This window comes from Fusarium musae, chromosome 7 (genome assembly GCF_019915245.1).
Source record: "Fusarium musae strain F31 chromosome 7, whole genome shotgun sequence".
In the NCBI taxonomy this organism is placed as follows: Eukaryota; Fungi; Ascomycota; class Sordariomycetes; order Hypocreales; family Nectriaceae; genus Fusarium; species Fusarium musae.
The window spans coordinates 2,191,772-2,214,120 of record NC_058393.1 but is presented as its reverse complement, the minus strand read 5'-3'; the positions used below and the strand labels follow the sequence as shown (position 1 = coordinate 2,214,120).

Genomic DNA, 22,349 nt, shown 5'->3' with positions numbered 1-22,349 from the left:
TACGAACTAACATGTATGGCTCCGTGGAAGTCCTTAATACGAGCGCCGTCCAGCTTAGGATCTGGGAAGGCATCGGAAAGGTACCGCCAATATCTTGATGCCTTGCAGTTACAGCAAGCACCCCGAAACTGAGGCTTGATTATTGATCATACTTGAGTTTGCATTACAGGGAGTCTGTGTTTTTGGAAGGGAGTGCGCCTCACTAGACGCTCAGGGGAAATACCGTTTTAGGCGGCCCGGCGGATGGATCGGGGAAACGGTACCGGAGCCCCACCACCGGCACCGACTCTGTGAAACGGTTCGGACCGGAATCAAAATCGGGCACATAAACAACCTTATTCAAGAAGCAAGGCATTTAACAACACCTTAAGAGTCAATTTTCATAAGCCCATACTACTCTGCTGTTGACTCTATAGCATTGCATCTACCTCTCTAACCGCTACTAAAAAGACAATAATCAGTCCTGGACAAGCATCAAAAACAACAAAAAAAAACATACAACACCGGGGATTCGCTGGTCGTCACCGACCCAACTACTAATCCAGCGCTTCGCAGCTTGACTATGGGAGAGCAGACGGGATCCCGTATTTTCTACGAGCTATGGTCGTATGTGCTTGATAGGCTCGCAAACTGTGCTCATCATGACACCCAGAGCTGTTCTCAGTCATCGTTATTGAGATCTCACCGACTGTGGTGTAAAAGGTGGACCCTGTAGAACGAGGCCACCCGGAATTGCAGGCCTCATTATCGATTGAGACATAAAATCGCTGCCCAAGATGCGAAAGTGCTGTGATGGTAATGTTTGCACCATGGCGCTCTTGGTGATGGATGTTGGTTGAGTCAGATACCGGGAACTGGCCGGTATGGAAACAAAGTTAATCGTTGTTGGGAATTGGTCATAGACTCGTGACCGTGCCCTCAAACCGATTTGACAAAGATCCGTAGCGTAATGCAATCCAACATACTCCGTGCGAGAATGATGAGAGACTTGGTCTCTGTCAATCTGACGTCGGCCACCAATAGTCTACCTAAGACGGAACTTGCTTCTTGGGCTGGCCTTGAATGACATCAAGGTTCCCCCGACCGGCCCCGTACAGTCAGCTCCGGTCCGGGCGGGTTGTCGGTAGGGGGCGGGCTCATATCGGTCGTCGGTGATTGGCGCCAGCGGGGACGCGATCAACATCGCAGGTGTCATTTGAACGATGATCAAGTTAAGTCATGTGAATTGAGGAGAGTTACAAAGAAACAAAGAAACACCGCCCTACCGTGCCTCAACGCCACCATCCCTCAAGAACAAAACAGTCCAGCCGCAGAATTAGTGAGGAAAAAGAATGAAACAGTTTGGTCTCAAGACCCCCAAGAAGTGAAAACAACCTCTTCCTTTTAGCCCGCGAATCCAGGCGCTCCCCCCAATCCAATTCCCAAGATGGATACCGAATGTGCCGGACGCTGAGGTGATGGATGCCTTGCCATGTCTTGTCTACTCCGCCAAAGCCAAAACCTAAAAGTGAGGCTGTCAAGCCGATTGACCAGGGACCCTGTCCCGAAATCATACTCCACCGAACAATGCCCATGCGTCGACAGGCCTAAAACAAGTATCATGTCTTGCCTGACTGAGAGGAAAGGCAAGCAAGGTAAAGTCAAGTAAAGAAAAGAAAAGAAAAGAAAAGAAAATAGCCGCGGGAATCGTAACGCCGTTAAATCAATATTTGAATAATAGCAGGCCTGTCATTGAATCAGGAATCTCGTGAGAAGGAAATGTCTATCATGGCCTGGCCTGTGTATACGATATAATGTCAGGCGGTTTAGTGAGGTAGCAGGTTCTTGGACTCGTCGTCGGTCAGAATGATCTCGTGGACCGGGTCCCGGCGGTTCTCGAGGGGAACATAGTCGCAGTCGATATAAGATGGGAGAAAGATTTCTACCAGTCGTTAGCCGTGACTCGTGGAGAGGTTATTCATGATACAAGTGAAACATACCGGGATTCCAGGCGAAACCCTGGCTGGAGGAGAGGTAGGAGATCTATGGAAAGTCAGCACACCTGAAACCAAGTATAATATTGTCGAGACACTTACCAGCCGGGGAGTGCCTTCCGGATCGCCGACATTAATGACGGTGCATTCTTGCTTGGAGAGTGAAGAGCCTACAAAGACAAGTCAGTAAACGGCTGTCGGTGCATGATAAGACGATCGTATCACTGTCGCTGCAATCGTCTGGGGCGGAGGATGATCCAGCTTCACTTACTCAGGAGGCTCGGACGGCGGTTGTGCAGGGCCTTGTCCTTTCCGGCCGACGGAGGAGAAGACGAAGGAGTGCCAAACGGGCTGTTTGGAGAAGAGCCGGTGCCCTTATGGAATGGACGGGTAGCCGAGGGGCCAGCGGGAATGGCGATAGAGGACGACATTGTATGTGCGATGTTGAGGTTTGCTTAGAGTATCTAGACAGAGACGAACAAGCAACCCAAGATGAAACGAGGGGTACTGTATGTGTGTGTGACGAGCGGTTGGCCGAGTCGAGAACGGCAGCGGAGGGAGGGAAGATGACGGCGTTTGGGGAGGAGATGGCAGCAGTATCAGTAGAATGACGCAACAAAGACACGCCGAGCAGTAAAGTGATAGATTAAGGTGATAAAGAGACGTGAGGTTGACTTGAGCGAGAAAGGCGATCGGAAAGAGAGCAAAAAAAGACAAAGAGGTCGAGTTGGTTGGAGGTTGAACAAGTCAGAAGGTAGAAGGTGGTTTCAAAGAGGTACAGTCAGTGAGTGAGGTGACTTGTCGATTACCTTACCTTGCCTTGCTCCTCGGCCGCCGACCAGTGAATCACCGCCGCATCATCCCGTGAACAGGCGAGTGATCCGACGCTGATAAGCCACAATCCAACCGGGTACTTGACTTTACCTGAGACGATCCATAAAGATACATGTACATACTGTATAAACAAGCGAGGAGCTCCTCATTAACAATTACCAATAATAATACTCTATACTGTAAATACTGTATGGACGATTTCACGGTTCACCTAACCTCCTCTCAGGCCTCTCACCGAACATCGCGGGGCAGGCTTATCGACAGGGTCATGAGCCTATTCTCACCGCAAAACCCGCCATCTTTCCAACATTAGACTGAATCAGTTCAACGCCACTAATGAGACATTCCCCCATGAAAGCTTATACATCCCCAGAAGGGTCAGGTCAAGTGCTAGAAGTACAGAGACACTCAATCCGCTGTAGCTCTCATGTACCAGGCTAGAAACGTCGTCCTCTTCAGGGTCCCCACGTCTTTGGTCTTGATGTGGAGGCAGATCCCCCCGATAATCGGCCAATCTGATTCATTGAAGCTCGCACTGGGGTCGTTGGAGCCTTGGAGCCTTGCAGCTTCCTGCACGCTTACGGCCCCACTTCGCCCTGCCTGTGAGAGAGAACCATGAGCCAATCAAAGCTATCGAGCCTGGACCCCAACTGCTCTCGTTCTTTTGACGCAGGCTGCTAATCACGTGAATGTAGCTCCAATTGAGATGACTAAGATTTCAAGCCGCGCTAGCTCACCTTAGCTTCCAGTGTCGTCGTCGTCGTTACTGGCGCCTGGCATCATCTCGAAGCAGCTCCATCACTCCCTCAACGACCCAAACAACAACCAAGCGCTGTATCTCCCGACGACAATCGCTTCCCAGACTCGACGCTTATTTCTATCTGCACCGCATTCTCACGATCATTTCACCTATCTTACCCACACAGCAGAAGCGCAAAAATGGGTGACGTCGCTGTCGAAAACCCAGCAAACCAAGTGGCACCTCACAAGAGGACCGCACACTCAGCCATTCCCACCATTGATAACTTCGAGGGTGTATCAACCGATGGAGGAGACGACTATGCGAACCTCAAGAAGCTCCAGAGGCAACTAGAGTATGATACTCAGTCTCAAATATCGCAAAAGTGGCGGGGAACTGATAGCTTTCGAATAGGTACATCCAGCTGCAAGAAGAGTACATCAAGGATGAGCAAAGGTGATTTATCAATCCCGTCTAAAACCAAGTTCTGGTTTACTGATTCTTTGCAGGAGTTTGAAGCGTGAGCTTGTACGAGCTCAAGAAGAGATCAAGCGGATTCAGAGCGTGCCATTAGTTATAGGACAGTTTATGGAGGCTATTGACCAAAAGTATGTGCTCAGCTGCAGCCGGCAATCCTACACGAGCTAACCAGCATCCCAAGTACTGGAATTGTGCAGTCTAGCACCGGATCCAACTATGTCGTCAGAATCCTCTCTACCCTCGACCGGGAGAAGCTCAAGGCTTCCTCCTCAGTTGCCCTCCATCGACACTCCAACGCCCTTGTCGATATTCTCCCCCCTGAGGCCGACTCCTCCATTGCTATGCTTGGTGCCGACGAGAAGCCCGATGTGACATACGCCGATGTCGGTGGTCTGGACATGCAGAAGCAGGAGATTCGCGAAGCTGTCGAGCTCCCCTTGACACACTTCGACCTCTACAAGCAGATCGGTATCGACCCCCCTCGAGGTGTTCTGCTCTACGGCCCTCCTGGTACCGGCAAGACCATGTTGGTCAAGGCCGTTGCCAACTCGACCACCGCCAACTTCATCCGTGTTGTCGGTTCTGAGTTCGTTCAGAAGTATCTCGGTGAGGGTCCCCGAATGGTCCGTGATGTCTTCCGCATGGCTCGCGAGAACTCTCCCGCCATTATCTTCATCGATGAAATCGACGCCATTGCCACCAAGCGATTCGACGCCCAGACCGGTGCCGATCGAGAAGTCCAGCGTATTCTCCTCGAACTTCTCAACCAGATGGACGGTTTCGATCAGACCGCTAACGTCAAGGTCATCATGGCCACCAACCGAGCCGATACTCTTGATCCTGCTCTTCTCCGACCTGGACGTCTCGACCGAAAGATCGAATTCCCCTCTCTGCGAGATCGCCGTGAACGACGCCTCATCTTCTCGACCATCGCCGGCAAGATGAGTCTGGCTCCCGAGGTCGATCTCGACTCCCTTATTGTCCGAAACGACCCTCTTTCTGGTGCTGTCATCGCTGCGATCATGCAGGAGGCCGGCCTCCGTGCTGTCCGTAAAAACCGTTACAACATCATTCAGAGTGATCTTGAGGACGCCTACTCAAGCCAGGTCAAGGGTACCGGCGAAGAGAACAAGTTCGATTTCTACAAATAGATTCACTCGGTGTCTGTTTATCATTTCACGCACTCTTGTGTGTCATCTATCCTGTATTACATACGTCAACTATCAGGCCAAGGGGATATGGAAGGAAAAGTCCATATGAAGGGAGGAGAATTAGAGCGAAAGGTAGATTAGGATTAATCAACGTGCTGTTTGACGGCGCAAGCGATATGAAATTGTCTCTACAACCCAGGTCCACACCGGTGAAGTGATTGATTTACGCGATGTATGCTTCGAGTTACATTTCAACAATCTTACCATTCTGTAGGTATGTATGTCAGACTATCACATGTCTCTGAGCAAAATGTCCGTACACAGCATGATACTGCTGCAGCCAACAAAGTGGGATACGACTTCAGAGGTGACATTGGTGATACTCTGCTTGCATGCATCAATGTGTCCTTTTGAGAGTCAGCGGCGATAAAGAGTAGACGGTATGTGTAATCGAGATTGGGGGTCCAAGTTCCCAACAATTCAAGTCGGAGGCGAATTACTCATTCTCAATGCTTGATGACTCCGAGTTCTCAATATTGGACGGGCATTCGAACTTGACAGACAAACACGCACAATAGCACCTAGCAACCGGGTATGTTCAAGTTCAAAGTTCGTGAGTTACCGTAGTTTTCCATTCATAATAATTCCCTGTCTATGTTCCGTACAAGTCTATCAATAAACCCGTTCCAACTCCTGGCTGTTTGTCTCGCTGACAAGTGATAACAGGTAAAGAATTGTAAAATACAGTTACTTCGCCACAAACTCCATTATTCCGTCCATCTTGTCGGCTTTGTTTCCCTCAACTCGCCATCCGTCTATTTTGTTTCGCCCGCTTCCTTGAGTTCCCGTCCTGACGAGTTCTCTGCGCACAAAAGTAGATAACAAACACGCTACAAAAAGCCAAATGGGAATCAAATGCCTCGTGCAAAATATGCCGAATGAGAACGCCGTAAAGTCCTTCCAAAGGCGATACATGTAAGAATATAGTTACACGAGGCTCTTGGCAAGTTGGCCGCTGGGTATAACTCCCCGGTCTTGCGGAAAGGTGTAAGCAGCATTGCCAAGAATCCTCGAGCATTGTGAAAAGGAAATAGAGAAAAGACCAGTAGGTCTTGAGTGACTGCAGCTTTCGATCGAGATCGAGATCGTTGCCTCATTGAGGTATTAACCATTGGCCATTACCATTACCATTACCATTACCATGACTCTCGGATAAGTATGCTTGGATGTAAAATCATACATCGCTTGTTGCTCCAAAAGGACAAGAGAGCGCCGAGCCAATAAGGACGAATCGGATTTTGACCGGTTCAGCATCATTGGGTTGGGCGTGGAGAGTAGCATTGGTAAGGCTGGGGTATATCTGCGGCGACCAGATTATCCCGGCGGGGCAGGGTAGAAAAAGTCATCCTGATCCTGGGGGATTGCCGTGGGTATGCCGAAGCAGAAAAACGTATAGAGCATGCCATTAGGCATAAACAGCTCATTACGAGCTCAAGGTAACACCAACTTCAAAGAGAAGGTGGACGAAACGCCGGTGCAGCTCGATAAAGATATCAGGCTGTCCAACAATCTCCGCTAGACCACGGGCTTTTGGGGCTGAAGCACCAGGGCCGCCACCCATCCGTCGGGCGAACCCGCTACCACCTGTCAGAAAGCTGCTTCCATTGCGATCAGGGCCCCCGGAGGATTCGACGGTTGGTGGTGGTGGTGCATAGCCACCCCCGTAGATGCTGCTACCAATAGGAGAGTTCTCGGCCGCTCGCTCGGCCTCGGCTTCAGCCAGTTGCTGGATCCATGTAGCGAGCTCGCGAAAAGCGGTCGAGACCACGGCAAACGTCTTCATGGCCAGTCGCTCTCGGTGAGTACTAAGCGCCAAGAAGGCATACACTCGCTTATGACCCCGTGCGTGTACATCAGGAATACGGAAGATATAAGCCGTCGTGTAACCGGCGAGGGCGTCGCCGAAAAAGATGGGGCCGCCTGTGACAGCCGAGCCGGCACTTTGTGTAGTTACAAAGGCCGGAGAAGAGGTCGCAACGGGTGAAGTGGGGTTTGCGGTAGATGGAGCCCGGGGTAACGTCTCGAAGGATAAAGTGCGCAAGCAAGATGCTCGAATAAGAGAGAAAGAGTCGGGTAGGACCGGATCGTGTGTAGATGTATAGTCGACGTAGTGAACATGGAAAGGTGTCCGTTCTGCTGCGGTCGAATTGCCTGTACCACCACTCTTGCTTGATCGCGAGGTATTGCGCGAGCTGACCGAGGGTGTTATTCTTTGCCGAGCCCGAGGGTCCTCATCCCGCTCTCCATCGGTATCACTCGAGGTCTGGGAGTTGGGAGGCGATGCCTGACCTCCTGCGCCGAAAACCCGTTCTGCTGGCGCACGGGTACGCAATGTTGGTCCACGAGTATTGTTTGCGAAATGAACACTATTTGATCCTGCTTGCTGTCGCGGCAAGGTCATCGCGCAGTTATCGCAAGGGCCTTGTTTCTTTGTCACAGTCTCATCATAGGTTCTTCGAAAACTCGAATCGCGCCGAGGATGAGGAGGGGCCGGTCGTGGACTTTCAGGAGGAGTATCGATAGCAGTGGGTGTTGCGCCAGAGTTGCTAGAGTTTCGCAACAGCGCTGCACGTTGCGCCTGGGCCTCTTGTTCGGAGGCTGGCATTGAAGCGCTCCTAGATAGGTCGAGGTTCTTTAATGCGTCGTTGAGAGCAGTCGACGATGCATGCGCGCTGGATCGTGGTCTGTTATCGGCAGGATCTGCACCATCCTCGAAGCAGACAGTACATGAGGCTGGTAGACCCTCAGTGACCATCAAAGGGGTCGGGCCATGAAGGTCGCAGTAGTGAGCAAGACATAGCTGGAAAGACGGCATTAGTGACTGATTCTTGCGCATTGCGAGCAGATGGCCAGTTGGCGCGAGTGCAACAGTGGATCAAAGGGGTAGGTAATGCACAAGATGCCGGGAGAATTGATCATAGTAACAATGGATGGCTCTGGGGAAGTATATCATGTCAAAAAACTCATGACGTTATGGGGCAGGGATAGATCATGTATGGATAAATAGGCCTTAGAATAGGAGGGTTGCAAGGGGTAGTGATGGGAGACATGGTATTATAGGAACAAAGCAAGTGGTGATATATCTCGGTGTACGGAGACAGCTTGTTTTGGTCGCCCTGGCTCCTCTCCTACCGGCAACGGGCCGTTCTTGAGGTCATGGGGCTGAGGTAGGGAAGTGATGTGGCACCGGTGAGTTGGGATTCCAGTAGGAAGCATCATGATTGCCCCGGGACTACCAACGCTGAATCGAGGGCAGTGCAATCAAAGTCAAGCGGTGAAGCGGTGTGGATGTAAGTGCATGTCTGTGTGCGCCTGTGTATTGTTCGTGCCTAGTCAGGGTGTGCAGACAAGTAAAGAGACTTGGGCTGGGTGCGTGGGATGTGGGATGCGATGCGATGGGGATAAAGAAAGGACAGGACAGACCAGACCAGGACAAGGTGTGTGTGAGGGTGAAAGTGAAAGCGAGAGTGCATGTCAGACAGACAGCGGGCGGCTCGGAGGCCATTAGGAGGTACGGCAGACGGGCCGTCAACGGACTGGCAGCTAGGAAACGAGAGCGAGGGTGTGAAAAGGGAAGGGATGTGAGGATGAAGCCAAGGGGGATAAAAGCAAGGGAAGGTCGAAAGCGACGTCGAGAAGCAACGTCGATGAGAGCCAAGACATGGTTGCTGAGTATGGATGGATGGACGAGAATAGGAATGGGATCATGGTAAAGGAATCATGATATATGATAGGTGTAGGTGTGTGAGTGTGAGAGATCTTTGGTAAAGAAAGGTACCAGAAATGTCTGGACCCAACAGGGCGGGCGAGACTGCTCGACCTAGTCTAGGGACGTGCAGAGAGTCAAAGGCTCAAGGAGGAAAGCATTCATTCATGGCTGGCAGGGATCTGCTGAGACAAGCTATCGACCATCTGAAGTGAGTGCATGGTGTGTGATGCCTTCACTGACCAGGGCGTAGGTTGAACAGGAACGTGGAGGGCGGAGGAAGCAGCTCGGGGCGTGGAGGGTGCGACGTCGGACGTGGCAGGAATTGGCATGTGGTTGTACAAGAGAGCCAAGTCAAGTAAAGACAAGCAAAGCAAAGCGAGACAAGACAAGTCAAGTCGAGAGACATGGAGATTTGACCTTGGAGAAGAGCAAGTTTGTGTTGTACACTTACAATGTATGTCATGACGTATCGTCGCCTCGGAGTCGAATCGCGGCAGAGGAAAAAAAACGTCAGTATCAAAAAGTATTATCGACGATTGGACGACGCTGCGAGACAGGGATGGGGTCTCCCTTTTGGCAGCACGAGACTGCACAAGGGACGGCGGGGGAGTGCTGTGCTGTGCTGTGCTGTGCTGTGCTGTGCTGTGTTGTGTTGTAGGCTTGATTTAAAGCTGAAGCTGGTTTTCGGGGCGTCGCGGTCGTAAATAAGTCTATAGAGGGAGAGTCGATAGGTATCGAGGCGAGACCTGAAGGCGCGAGCAGGGGCCGGATCGACGAGGGCGTGCGTTAGTAGGTAGGTAGGTACAAGTAATTTGGCGTGGGCGTGGTAGTACGAATGGCTCGTGCAGTGCTTGCAGTTGCAGACGGAGTGCAGTAGGGCTACAGGCAGACAAGACAGGACAGGGCCGTAGTAGCTGCTGTTGAAGATTCGATTCGGTTCAATTGGATTTTCGGTGGATCCGACCGGGCCAGGGACTGTCTTTGTTCGGATGAATCGAATTGAATTGGATGGAGGGATGTTTGCTTTCGGAGCTCTCTGCTTGGTTCGATGTCCGTCCGATTCGACCAGGGTGTACGTTACAGTACGGTACGGTACGGTATGGATAAAAGGTGGCAGCATCCAAGATGTGCAATTACTCCGGGCGAGATTGTCGAACAAAGAAATCGAGTCGTTAAACAAACGTATCAGGTTAACCGAGAAGACAAAAACGGCCTTTGACTCGCTCGCAAAGTTACGCTGCGCGGGGAAATATGTATGTCGACAGGGACAAGGAGCTGCAGCAACCCAGTTCAGGTGGACGAGGCGCAAGAGAGAGACAGCGAGAGAGAGGGAGGGGCAATTAATGTACCTTAGATAGCTCCAGGTAAGGTAACTAAGGTAGACGAACGGAATATCGGCGGCGGAAAGTCGCGGTTGTAGCCCCAAAAGCCAGAGCCAGAAGATGGGCAAGCCCAAATAATCGTATCGACAAAGAAAGATGAGGGATAGATGATGGAAGAGGAGGATGGCAATTGGAGGGGATTCGACGGAAACGACGGGATCGGACGGACAAGGTTTAGTTTGAGTTTGTGAGTGAATGAAGCCGAGCTTAAGGATGACGATTCCTGTGTTTAAGGGCAAGAGTAGTAGTAGAATAGAAAGACACCGAAAAAGTAGCTGGAGATCTTTTAATCCATCATCATGATCACCACCATTGTCATTCAGTCCGTAGAGTCGAGTCGAGTCGAGGTTTCTTTGCTTTTGGTTCCGATAGTACAAGCAGATGTCAACTCTCGTGGCTGTGGGGGTGGGCGTTTTTTAAGACATCCATGGCCCCTCGCGAACCTGAGAAACCGTTTGACCAAGGGAAAAAGGGCCTACCAGTAACTAAGATATTTCACATCAATCAATGAATGGGATCCAATAGGATATGACATGGGGAAACTCGTCTCCATTGCTTCCATCCGGTGGGTACCGTACTACAGACAAGCTAAGGTAGACAGGCAGCACAGGCTAGAATGGACAGGGATCGCGTGTGGGTGATTGATATCCATGCCAATGCCGATTCATCCAATCCTACTCCGTACTTGGCTCTTTTTTCCCTCCTCTAGCTCGATAATTTAGCTGAGAAGCATACATATTCTCTCTCTTGTCTAGGGCACCTATGGCATGGCTGAAATTGGCGGCACCCGGCACGTCAATCAGTCAAGGTACCGTACTGTACAATCAAACTCCCCCTGGTACTAAACGTGCGTGGGCGTGCGATGCGTCCTGTGCGAAGATGAATAGTTTGGGCATCATTATATATCAAGGGTTGGTTGTTAGAGGTGAGTTTCGTATCTAATATTAATCTGAGAGAAACAGTCATTCACATGAATATTCACAACCAGCAATTTGTGATTAACTTTGGCGTTAGAATTTAGAAACCACATTTCTCGGACACGCTAAAATCATCTTCTTGTTCCTTAGCATCCACATCCAATCCACATCCACACACCAAGTTTTATAAAATCTTCATCTATGACGATGAATCCGTAATGGAGCAGCGGCAGGAGAATTCTCACCGCAAGATATTCAGGGATACAATTACCGCAAGTATCAAGCATCACGATGGCTATGGCTATGGCTATGGCTATGGCTTTGAGGTGCAGGTGGTCTCATACCTCACTTGAGCTGCTTCATATCATGACATGGCCCACCAACAAATGCTAAAAGGAACGACGGTAACAAGCAGGAATAACCAGTCGTAATAAGGGTCCTCCGGTTGGACGGCCGATCCGCCGATGCCTTTTCTCCACTGAGAGACTATCCCAATAACTTACAGTCCGCAGGGGTATCAAATGTGCATTTCCGCGATTTTTTAGGTATTTCTTGCCACAATGGAATTAATAACACCAATAAGATATTATATATTCAGTGTATCTATGGAGATAATACTGGACTGATCTACAAGCAGATCAGTCAAGATTGGCTATAAAAATCCTTAGTCAGAAGTACCGATTTTACATTTGATCCCCCTGGGGGCTGTATTAACCTTTTCAAGGATCGGATCTTTACGACAACGATAACTTCCTAGGCTTGCTTACTAGTTGAGTACCTTCATTGTTAGGATGCCAAATTAAATGGTCTAAAGGTCTGCCAAGTCTACTCCAAATTCACAGGAGTATTTTTGGTCGCCTAGGACAGAGGTTTCACGTTTCTTGTATCCCCTTGCTCAGGTTCCCCCAAGCCGCCTCCGAGCGCCGGCTCCAGGGGAAATTCTGGTACGAGTGGGACCTGTTCCGCTTGCCCAGCCACCAAGTCAATGGATGAATTCTCGGCTTGTTTTCTTAGCTGCTACGCCAAGCCTGGCTGTATGTAAGCCATCCCGATGAGCAACACGGAACTTCCTAGAGACACTTCCTCCTCTGACCTAGCGGCTGCTATGATAAATAGATGACCAATTCTGGCTGTCATGTCTAAGCCAAATCTGCTATACTAGTCGGGGGCAAAGAGAAGGGAGCCGAACTTGTTTGTCAGGATCCAATTGCTTCTAGAGCGAACCTAGACGACGGACGGGGTCAACAAAAAGTCTGGAGGGGAATCCCGATGCTGAGGCACTTATGGGGACGGACCCGATGGAATACTCCACTCGTCGCGTGCGTTGGAATCGAAGCAATGGAGTAAACAAGGGGTCCTCTTCTTTCGGAGGAAATGGTCGGACGTAACGGTACTTGAACGTTGCACTTCTCTCACATCCTGTCCTCGTCATGTTGGTCCAACAGAGCACGCACGCACGCATGCACTGGCACGGCTCTCTGCTCGGAGCGACTCAGCAAACAATGAAACCAACTTGTCGTAACACTCAGCTCACCCTGCGTTTTAACAAATGTCAAAGGGTATAGCCAAGAAACACACGGTAACATCGCAATCTTCAGCAACGAAACACAGAGCCAAGAGAGCCTATCAAACAACGGCCTCTAGCCCGAATAGGGTCTGGGCGGCAATTGGCCATGGTCATCATGACAGCAGCTTTCACTTGCGACGACACGAGGGGGCTGTTCGCACAGACACAGTTCGATTCTGCTTATTTGCTAGGTACTATTGCGTTTCATTGCTAGTAGTCTGTGCAACGTGAAGGAGAGAATAGAGAAGGAAAGTTGACCCGTTTACGCGGGGAACTCTAAAAGTCCTCTCTCTTGTCTTGGAGAGGCATTGGCTGCGAGCTATGGGAGCTGAGGCCTGGGATATCCGTATAATCTCCACTGTGAGAGAAGGACATGAGACAAAGTTGTCGCTTCGGCGTGTAATAGAATAAGCAAAGTCCAACTGCGGATATCACTTACAGCATCTCCCCGGTATGTATGTTTTGGAGGCTCTCCCTGTTGTCGCGTGCCCGTCAACTCTATCCGTACATACATGTGCATGCATACCTCGTCTTGCACATGTCGAAACTGTCTCGTCTTCCTTCTCGCTTCCAAAGCAGTGGATTACCATGGCCTTGCCTAGCCTGGCCTGTACCGAGAGCGGATACGATACGATGTGCGATAGTACCTCGTCTTTTTAGCCTAAGGAAACCTGGTTAGGCTTAGGTTACCTTTGGGCCGCCATCGTCTTGTCTAGCTTGTCTCCAGTCTGCTCTTCTCTTCTGGTCCTTTTTTTTCTCGCACGAGATGGAGCCGGCCACAAAAGGACTCAAAACGGAGACCCCAGGAGCAATGACCAAGGGGGGCCAGGGGGTAATGACTTGTGACACTTGTTCCAGAAGCCTTCGACGAAGAAAACAAACCCCTGCTTTGGTGGGCCACTTACATTCACGGTCACTTTGTTCCTGGACAGCGAGATCCGTGAGAGACTGTGAGTGAGGGCTGTCTTTGATATTTCCTTCTTTTGTGTCTTTTTTTGCTTTTGCTTAAACTCTTTTGATTCGCGATTCATGGTAACAGAGTCAGAAGCCTCAGCTTACTTTCGTTTCCTTTATTTTCTTTTCTCATCAATAATTTAGCCCGCAAATACAACCTAGGCGATCCCTTGATAGGGATTCACACAAAAAGTCCTCGTTTACTTCACTTACCTGGAACAAGACCCAAGTATCATTTGTCAAAGGACATTGCGGACGTCAAGATGAGCCCACGACGTGGTCAACCCCTGGAAATCGTGCTCAAGGCACCGAAACGAGTAGGTCCCACGATCTCTATCCCTGCACCCACGCGCCGAGAGAGTGTTTGACAGGCGACAACCGCGGCAATGCAAAGCAGAGCAAGCAGGCAAGCAAGTCTTTTGAGTCCGGTTTTCTTCCACGTGTGTTATCACACATAGCATTGCTTATAATCTGAGGATTAAGGATCTGACTAGCTGTGAGCCCGTTGCTCTTGGCAATGAGTCCCATTGCGCTGTAGATCAATGCTTGGGATCTCCAATACATGACATATGCACTGTACATGCCGCAAACACTGCAGCATCATCCGCAGCACATGACCTGCAAAAAATATGGGATTCTTCGGCCGAGGCCTATTGTATGTATGGATGGATGGATATGTACGGATACTGTAAGCACTGTAAGATCTTGCTCGACCGCCCAACAAGCATGCTGTACAGTATCCGTATGTACGCATTCATCGCCAATGTGAGCCTCCCTATTGACAAACATCATGTCAGCATAAGATGACTCGGCTCGGCGCGTTCCCTCCTCTCTCTCCCTCTGAAGATCGTGATATCTCGACACCCCTCATCGCCCGCTGTCCATAATCATTAGGAACGTGTAACGCCGTTGCAATGAGATAAACGGACACTGGGCTGCATCCGCCTGCATATGCAGCTTCTAAAACATCCATCGGTTAACGACTTCTGAGGTCTAGCCTACGACGATCACTCGCCCTGGGCTCCACGTCTACTTCTCTCTTTACTCCGCCCAGTTTCTTTTCTCCTTCTTGTTCTTGATAAGCCACGATAATCTTTCATTATCATACGCCTCCAGAAGCCTGGGGGTCAAAAAGAAGAAACAAGAAAACAGCTGAGTCCTGAGTCTCGGGATTCCCGGCTAAGTGAGGCCGAGAAGTGCTTGTGGCTATTGACTTGGACTCGGAAAAAGCAATTCACGGTCATCTTCACGCCCCCACCTCGGGTATGTACCAGCTTCCTCCAGGATCGTCGTCTACGTGAATCTTCTACTAGGTCCCAGATCGGTCCCCAAGCGAAGTCTAGTCGGTGATGCAGATGCATAATGCCGTTGCTATCCCTTCAGCTGATCCCTCCAGCCATTGATACGAGTGGAACAACGCTCACTCTTGAGTCGTACTCGTCTATCAGCTCGGTGGATCGGCTTCAAGTCTGATCTTGCAAAGGGGCTTTCTACTTGTCTCGCTCCCGAGGGCTTGTTTCAGCGTTTGCTTCTTCGCGTTGTCGTCTCTTCCCTCCCGGCGATCATTTGGTTCCGTTGGGCCGGATTTTCACGGATTTGCCGTACGTCAAGACATATGTTTGGTATGATCTCCTGCCAAGCGATGACAGATCGTATGTGTGTAGGTCTCAGACAGTGGCATAGCTCGATATGACGATGGAGCTGCAGGCACGAGATATAGGCATTGCATTTGTGGCTTACCTTTGACGCCAGATATTCCAATGGGGCGAAGGGATTGCTTCATTCAGTTTGGATCTAGCTTTCAGCCTTGATCAGGTTCCATCGAGGCTTGATGGCGATCTCAAAGGGGCAATCCGGGGTCGCGTGATGACCGTTGAGTTCTGGAGGTTGGTGTTACACGAGTGACGATCTCAAGGGAGTGAATGTCTACAGTTGGCATAGAGACGAGGTACTCCGTATGACATATAGCAGTAGTTTGTCGAGCTCATGCTACTCTCCCTGTTCGTTCAGCCGCATCATCGATAAGCCAGGAGTGAGTGAGACCTGATTAGAATGCGATGTCTTTTCTGACGTTGTCGACGATCTACCGACAACTAAGCTTGATGTGTCTGCAAGCTATCATTTATGAGGTGTCATATTAAGAAGCAATGAACGCCCTCGATAGTTCATAACTGAGTCAATAACTTGCAGGTGGCTGGATTCCCGAATACCCTGGACAAAACATCATGTAGTTGTCATGAACTTCAAGGAAAGTCGTCACTGCTGAAATTATGTTAAGTCTAAAGACACTCCGGAGCTGTTCCGTGTCCTATCAGCCATTGCCTTGCCCGCTCTTAGCATGAAGGGATATCCTTTGTCTGTATTCAGTCTGTCTTACTCGTCTTCAAGTCGAGAATTTCGTATGGAGGAGCAGAAGCGGGACTCTGGGAGAGGGCCGACCGAGTCAGCCCTATCTCAGGCACTATGGAACGAGTTCGATGCGATGATCAATAGTGGATGTGAGTCTTTGGTCCAAAGCCGGTGCTTGATTGCATGTTGCTAGCTGGAGGTCACTCACACCCGATTCAAGCCGGACGAAAGCTCCCGGGCTCATGTCAAGTTTGTCTGGATGAAAATGATGAATCTTTCCGAAATCGGTGAGGGCGATATTCTTCCCAGAGAAATGTTTCAAGCCATGATATTCAGGTAGACCTTGGAGTAGTCCTAGGGGTTGTGGCACGGGCTAGGTTTAATTGTAGGGTAAGTCCAGCAGCACACCTCGCAAGGCAACAATATCACTGAACAAGCCTTTTAGAAAGAAAATTTACTTTTTAAGGATATGGAAGGGCTTCTTGTGGCGTTCTCGTTTGTAGGTTACTCTTTAACGAGCTATGTAGCTGGTGTTAGAATCGAACTGCCCATTGTTGTCAATGAAATTAAAATCTCAAGCGTAAATATCCAGTTGTTGGATAGTGCATGACTGCCCCAGAAATAGTCTGTAGATCTGGGCGCTCTGTGGTCTAGACCCGGCAGTTGAGGCCAGCATTCAGCTAATGCCGTGGGTTCTGTGGGTATAATCGACATCAGATTGCTAAGAGATATAGACAGATCTTCAAGTGAAGTTGAAAATCGGTTGATATTTCGAGTCGAGGCTAAACTTGGAGCCACGTGTGAGCTTATAATCTGGACAATTGGAGGCTGATGCGTGGCAGGGCGATGGTCTAGGTTAGCTCAGTTGATCTGGGCTGACAGATGCATCGCCTCACTCTTGTCCTTGTTAGCCATAGAAGCCAAGGCATCAAGGTATTCGAGGTATAGATGTTGATATTCAACTATCAGTTGTAGTGGCCACAATAGAGCTTTGAGTCAAATACATGCACAAACAGGCACACAATTTCTCGAATCTTGTACAACTCACTCATCATCTCTGTCTTCACCTCATCACTCAACATGTCCTACCTCAAACTTCTTGTAGTAGGACCCGACGCGTCCAATTCCCTTTGAGGCCCCTCCACTGACTACGGCAAGGCGAACCATCTCCACCGCATCGCCAAACCCTGGCGCGGATAGTGGGCTCTTAGCAGCGTTTAGGCGCTGTGCTTGGCTGGTTTTCGGCCTCCGGTGGACTCATCCACATATCGCCCCCCTCAGGGAACAAAAAGACTTGAGACTTTGGAAGAGGTTGTTAAAATAAAATTGGATAAGGGCCTTGTAAACTAAGGCTAGAGTTACCAGAATATTTTTATCGCTTACCATAGAGGCCCTAAGTTTTCTTGCCCCCCCCCCCACGGGATGCAGCTCGGCAGCGGCGGGTCTGTGCTGGCACGTTGAGATGATTGATTGGTGCAAGAGTCGTGTTTGGATTCAGCCTTGTTGAGGTTGATAACACGATACTGCCTGGAAGACGGCGGTTGGAGCATCAATGGACGAGTTTAAGCGAGGTGTTTAATGTAGATCATTTCGAGGAGTATTATGAGGGTTTGTTCTGCTGATATTTGAGCGAGAGTGAGTGCAAAACGTGTTTCAGAGAGTCAACAGAATTAGACATTACAGGAGACGTGCATTTAAAGATCAGCGAATTTTGACAGCTACCCGATCTTATACTGGCTATGGACCCCGAAAAACAAGGCCGGAGCCACACAATCAAGGTCCCGTCCCCTGTTCAGCATCAACTGTCAATGGCAAGTCCTTGCTTGCAGGCAACAGCAGCCAATTGAAGCCTCTCCCCTCAGCTTTATCATCCAATGTGTTATTGTCTCGTGGCAGTGCATGAGGCAGCCGCCGTCTTACAGGGGCGTAGGCGGCAGACATGGGGATATCTGGGGCTCTGTTGAATTGTCCTAGGGAGCTGGGAGCCTAGCCTGGGTAAAGTAGCTCCAGTTTGGCCGGCCGTGTGACTCTTTTCTCTCTCTTCTTGTTGTGTTAACTTAAGCTCTGGTTGAAAGTAACACAGGATTACATAGCTCCATTGTTTTTTCAAGATGTATAAACGTGTATTGTCGAGCTCGAGGTGACCGCAGTGTTGTGTATTTCTGAAACATGGTGGGTTCATAGAGTTATCTTCCATACTGTACAGCTCAAGTTATCATCATATATGTATTTGTTAGCTATCGTACCATGAATGCTAGATACCTACCTAGGTAGGTACCTTATGTATGCTTCCATGCGTTGCGTGCCCGCCAAGGTACAGAACAGACTTTAGGTGGTACCTCAATGGCACTCTCAAAGTCGGCCCCGTCTTACTCTGTCGTACTCACCTCACCTTGCACATTGATTCCATTGGCTGCCTACATCAAACAACTAAGCAGGCAGCTACCGCCTCAGCCTTAATTTTGAATTTCTCTTCTTCCATTCTCAAACATTCCACATTTTCTCCTCTTCTTCTTTTCTTATCTTTGCAGCGTCTCCTCGATGGTTGCTTGATCGCCTCCCATCTTCAACGAATATCCTCTAGACCGCTTCTCCCATCTCTCGTACCTTTCGTAGGTCTTTATCAGTATCGTCTCCTCGCACGCGATCTCTCTCTCCGTCTCCGTCTCCCTCCCCACCCCCGCTCCGGCTGTCCCATCCGCACATCCGCAGAGCTATCGCCCGGTCCCTGCGTGTTCACCACTTATCTTTGCTTGCTTGCTTGCTTGCTAGCTCGCTAGCTGATGAGAAACCCTTATTTGGGAGTTGTAGCTTTATCTTAGAGCAAACAAACCAGCTCCAGTGCAAACCAGTTCACCTCTCTTCATTTCAGTGCAATGCAATGATGGAGCTTGAATCTACAGATATCAACTTTTCCGTCACATGGCTGCTTGGTCTCAAGCCAAAATCCACGTATCCTTCATGGGCAAGAGACTTCCTGACCGATGAACCACATTTCCTTGTGAGCCGTCTTCTCGGCCTTCTTCCAACTCGCAAACCCCGCCGCCGCCTGAGAAGGCGGCGCAATCGTTCCAAGACTGTAATTGTACCTGAGGAGACTCTCAAGGAGGATGGCCAAGATGCAGACGACCAAGACATGGATGGCTTCGGTCTAGGGAAATTATACGGTGATATTCCATACGAAACTGATGATGAATCCGAGTCTGAAGCCGAGGACGCACCTGTGGTGGAAGAGGAGCCACCTGTCTTGGCAGAGCCAGCATTCCTGGAACTGTGCAAGATGATGGAAGATCTCCTGGACGAAATCGAGTAAGTGGCATCGCGGGTGCTTGGAAACATCCACTAATTCGCACCAGAAAATCACAGCAAGATGATACCGACGACTCGGACAACGAATCGATTGACGGTCTAGAACCCGAAGCTTGCCAAGATGAATCCCCATCAAGAATCGAGTGGTTGCGACAGAAGAAGGTGGAAAAGGCAGAGAACAAGTACCTCGACCGAGTTATGTCTCTAACTGGCCTCGAAGAAGTCAAGGCTTTCTTCTTACAAGCAAAGGCGAAAGTCAAGGCCGCTCAGAGGCGGGAGACCGATCTGAAGAAAGAGAACTTTGATGTAGTCTTCACGGGAGGTGAGGGAACAGGCAAGACAATGCTGGCACGCCTCTATGCCAAATACCTGATATCTCTTGGCGTGGTCAAGAAGTCTGGTGTGTTCACTGGAATCAACAGATTTTCGGCATATAACATGTCTAAAACGTCGACTTTGGGCACCATACATAACACAAGCAATACCTGCGGTGGCTGCGTAAGTGAATATCTTATCACCAATGCTAGGGATCGCTAATTTTCTTTAGATTGCCATCATTGACCACGCTCACCTAATGAACAGCGACGATTGCAATCTCTGGAGCCTCTACGTTCGCTCACAAGACCTTCCCGGAAAGATCGTTCTCATTGTAGCCGGCAATGGCGAATGGGGATTGTCAGATTTGATGGGTTACAGTGCTGAGGTTTCCAATCATTTTCCTATCCTGAAGTTGCCAAATTACACAGCAGAAGAGCTACAGATAGTATTCCATGGCCTGATGCGAAAGTGGTTCAAGGGCAAAATGGAAGTCGAGGGCGGCTACGATGGCCTGTATGTCAAGATTCTGATCCGCAGAATCGTTTCAGGGGCCAGCGAAAAGTCATTTGGTAACATCTGGCCAGTCCAAAAGGCATTTGTCGACGCTTGCAGGCGTCAACTTGGGCGCTTTATTCAGGCTCGTAAGACAGGGAACTACCCGGAAGACTTCAAAATGACCAAAGAAGACCTACTAGGTAACAAGCCTTCTCTTGGTCCCGAGAAGAGCCCTGCCTGGAAAGAGCTTCAGCAGCTTGTCGGCTTGGACGATGTTAAGGAGGCAATACTGGCTGTGGTCAACCAAGTCAACCAGAACTATATCCGAGAAATGCGTGGCGACGAACCCTTGCACGTTTCACCAAACCGAGTCTTCTTGGGACCTCCAGGTACCGGCAAAACCACAGTTGCAAAGCTCTATGGTAGAATTCTCGCAGATTTCGGCCTCTTGTCCAAGGGCGATGTCGTCACCAAGACTCCAGCTGATCTTCTCGATCGCTATATTGGAGGATCTGAGAACAACACGCAGGAGGCTCTCCGTGAAGCAAAGGGCAATGTTCTGATAATAGATGATGCCCACATGCTTGACCCGGGCACCAACGGAAGTGCTGGTAGTTCTAAGAATGGTGATTTCAGAGGTGGCATCATAGACACGATTGTCGCAGAGGTAACTGGGGCTGCTGGAGAGGATCGATGTGTTATCCTCTGCGGCTACCCTGATCAAATGAAGGAGTTGTATGCAAATGCTAACCCCGGTCTGGCCCGAAGATTCCCGCTTGATAACGCGTTTGTGTTCGACAACTTCAGCGAGGATACCCTGGGCAAGGTGCTGGACATCAAGTTGGCAAAGGAGAAGCTGGTTGCTACCGACAAGGCCCGCGAGGTCGCTATGGAGGTACTGAAGCGAGCTTCTGTCCGGCCAAACTTTGGCAATGGCGGTGAAGTGGACAATCTTTTATTCAAGGCCATCTCAGCACGTTTCCGTCGCACTGCCAAAGAGCAGAAACTACATGATAAGGATCTTGATCAACTTCCTCTAGAACCTCAGGACTTTGATGCCAACTACGATCGACTATCGCAGGCGGCGACAAACACGCGGGCATTGTTTGACGAGTTTGTAGGCTTCGAGGAAATCATCTCCAAGTTCGAATCGTACCAGTACATGGTGCAAGGTATGCGACTGCGCAATGTTGACCCTCGGCCCTATGTGCCTTTCACCTATGTCTTCAAGGGTCCTCCCGGAACTGGAAAGACATCGACTGCGAGAAAACTTGGCCAGGTATTCTATGACATGGGCCTGATTGCCGCTCCAGATGTCGTTGATGTCTCGGCATCACAGCTTGTCGGTGAATATTGTGGGCAAACTGGCCCCAAAACACGTCGACTGCTCGAATCGGCACTCGGCAAGGTTCTCTTCATAGACGAGGCTTACAGACTCAATGGCGCTCGTGGATCGTTTGCCGAAGAAGCAGTCAGCGAGCTTGTTGACGCTGTGACAAAGCCTCAGTTCGCACGCAAGCTCATCATTGTGTTGGCAGGCTACGAGGAGGACATGGACCGTCTTCTTCGTAGTAACCAGGGTATCAAGAGTCGGTTCGCAACCGAGTTTACCTTCCGTCCCCTTCGATCGGAGCAGTGTATCGAGCAATTACGGCAAGTTGTTGGAAAGGTGGGCATTACTATCCAAGCTACACCAGAGATGGATACCACCACTCGCACATCTTTGTTCTCACTGCTCCAGCGTTTGAGCAACGACAAAGGCTGGGCCAGTGGCCGCAGCATCGAGACCCTTGGTGAGCGACTGATCGGACATATCTTCAAGGAATGCGCCATCAAGGGTTATACTGGCAAGGACCTTACTGTTTCAGGGCGTGAGCTGGTGACTATATTGGGACAGGCATCTGGTGTCCCTTACGCCAGCATTAGGATGCGCGGCGGTCAGGTCCCTATGGGCGCCAAGGTGATGACCCTTAAGGATCTGGAGACATCGGAGTAGAGAATAGAGGGGCAGACGGACAGGACGCGATACTGGAAGAGGTTTTTGAAACATCGATATGATTTTTTCAGCGCTTTACATCGAATCTGGCTATTTTTGGTACGAGAAGGGGTGCA

At 49.9% G+C, this 22,349-nt stretch overlaps 4 protein-coding genes across 4 annotated transcripts; 2 read left to right on the top strand and 2 right to left on the bottom strand.

The window, feature by feature from the left end:
* Positions 1-1,805: 1,805 nt before the first annotated feature.
* On the bottom strand, positions 1,806-2,404 carry J7337_009838 (uncharacterized protein; the record flags this gene model as incomplete). Its single annotated transcript, XM_044827433.1, has 4 exons — positions 1,806-1,921; positions 1,980-2,022; positions 2,076-2,143; positions 2,245-2,404. 4 exons carry the CDS (start codon positions 2,402-2,404, stop codon positions 1,806-1,808), a joined length of 387 nt encoding a protein of 128 aa, XP_044678027.1.
* A 1,342-nt stretch (positions 2,405-3,746) lies between these two features.
* Positions 3,747-5,177, top strand: J7337_009837 (uncharacterized protein; the record flags this gene model as incomplete). The annotated part of the gene is made up of 4 exons (XM_044827432.1): positions 3,747-3,901; positions 3,961-4,002; positions 4,056-4,154; positions 4,208-5,177. 4 exons carry the CDS (start codon positions 3,747-3,749, stop codon positions 5,175-5,177), a joined length of 1,266 nt encoding a protein of 421 aa, XP_044678026.1.
* A 1,483-nt stretch (positions 5,178-6,660) lies between these two features.
* On the bottom strand, positions 6,661-8,073 carry J7337_009836 (uncharacterized protein; the record flags this gene model as incomplete). The annotated part of the gene is made up of 1 exon (XM_044827431.1): positions 6,661-8,073. One exon carries the CDS (start codon positions 8,071-8,073, stop codon positions 6,661-6,663), a length of 1,413 nt encoding a protein of 470 aa, XP_044678025.1.
* A 10,926-nt stretch (positions 8,074-18,999) lies between these two features.
* On the top strand, positions 19,000-22,233 carry J7337_009835 (uncharacterized protein; the record flags this gene model as incomplete). The annotated part of the gene is made up of 3 exons (XM_044827430.1): positions 19,000-19,424; positions 19,472-19,922; positions 19,972-22,233. The coding sequence occupies 3 exons, from the start codon at positions 19,000-19,002 to the stop codon at positions 22,231-22,233; spliced, it is 3,138 nt and encodes a 1,045-aa protein (XP_044678024.1).
* Positions 22,234-22,349: the final 116 nt, after the last annotated feature.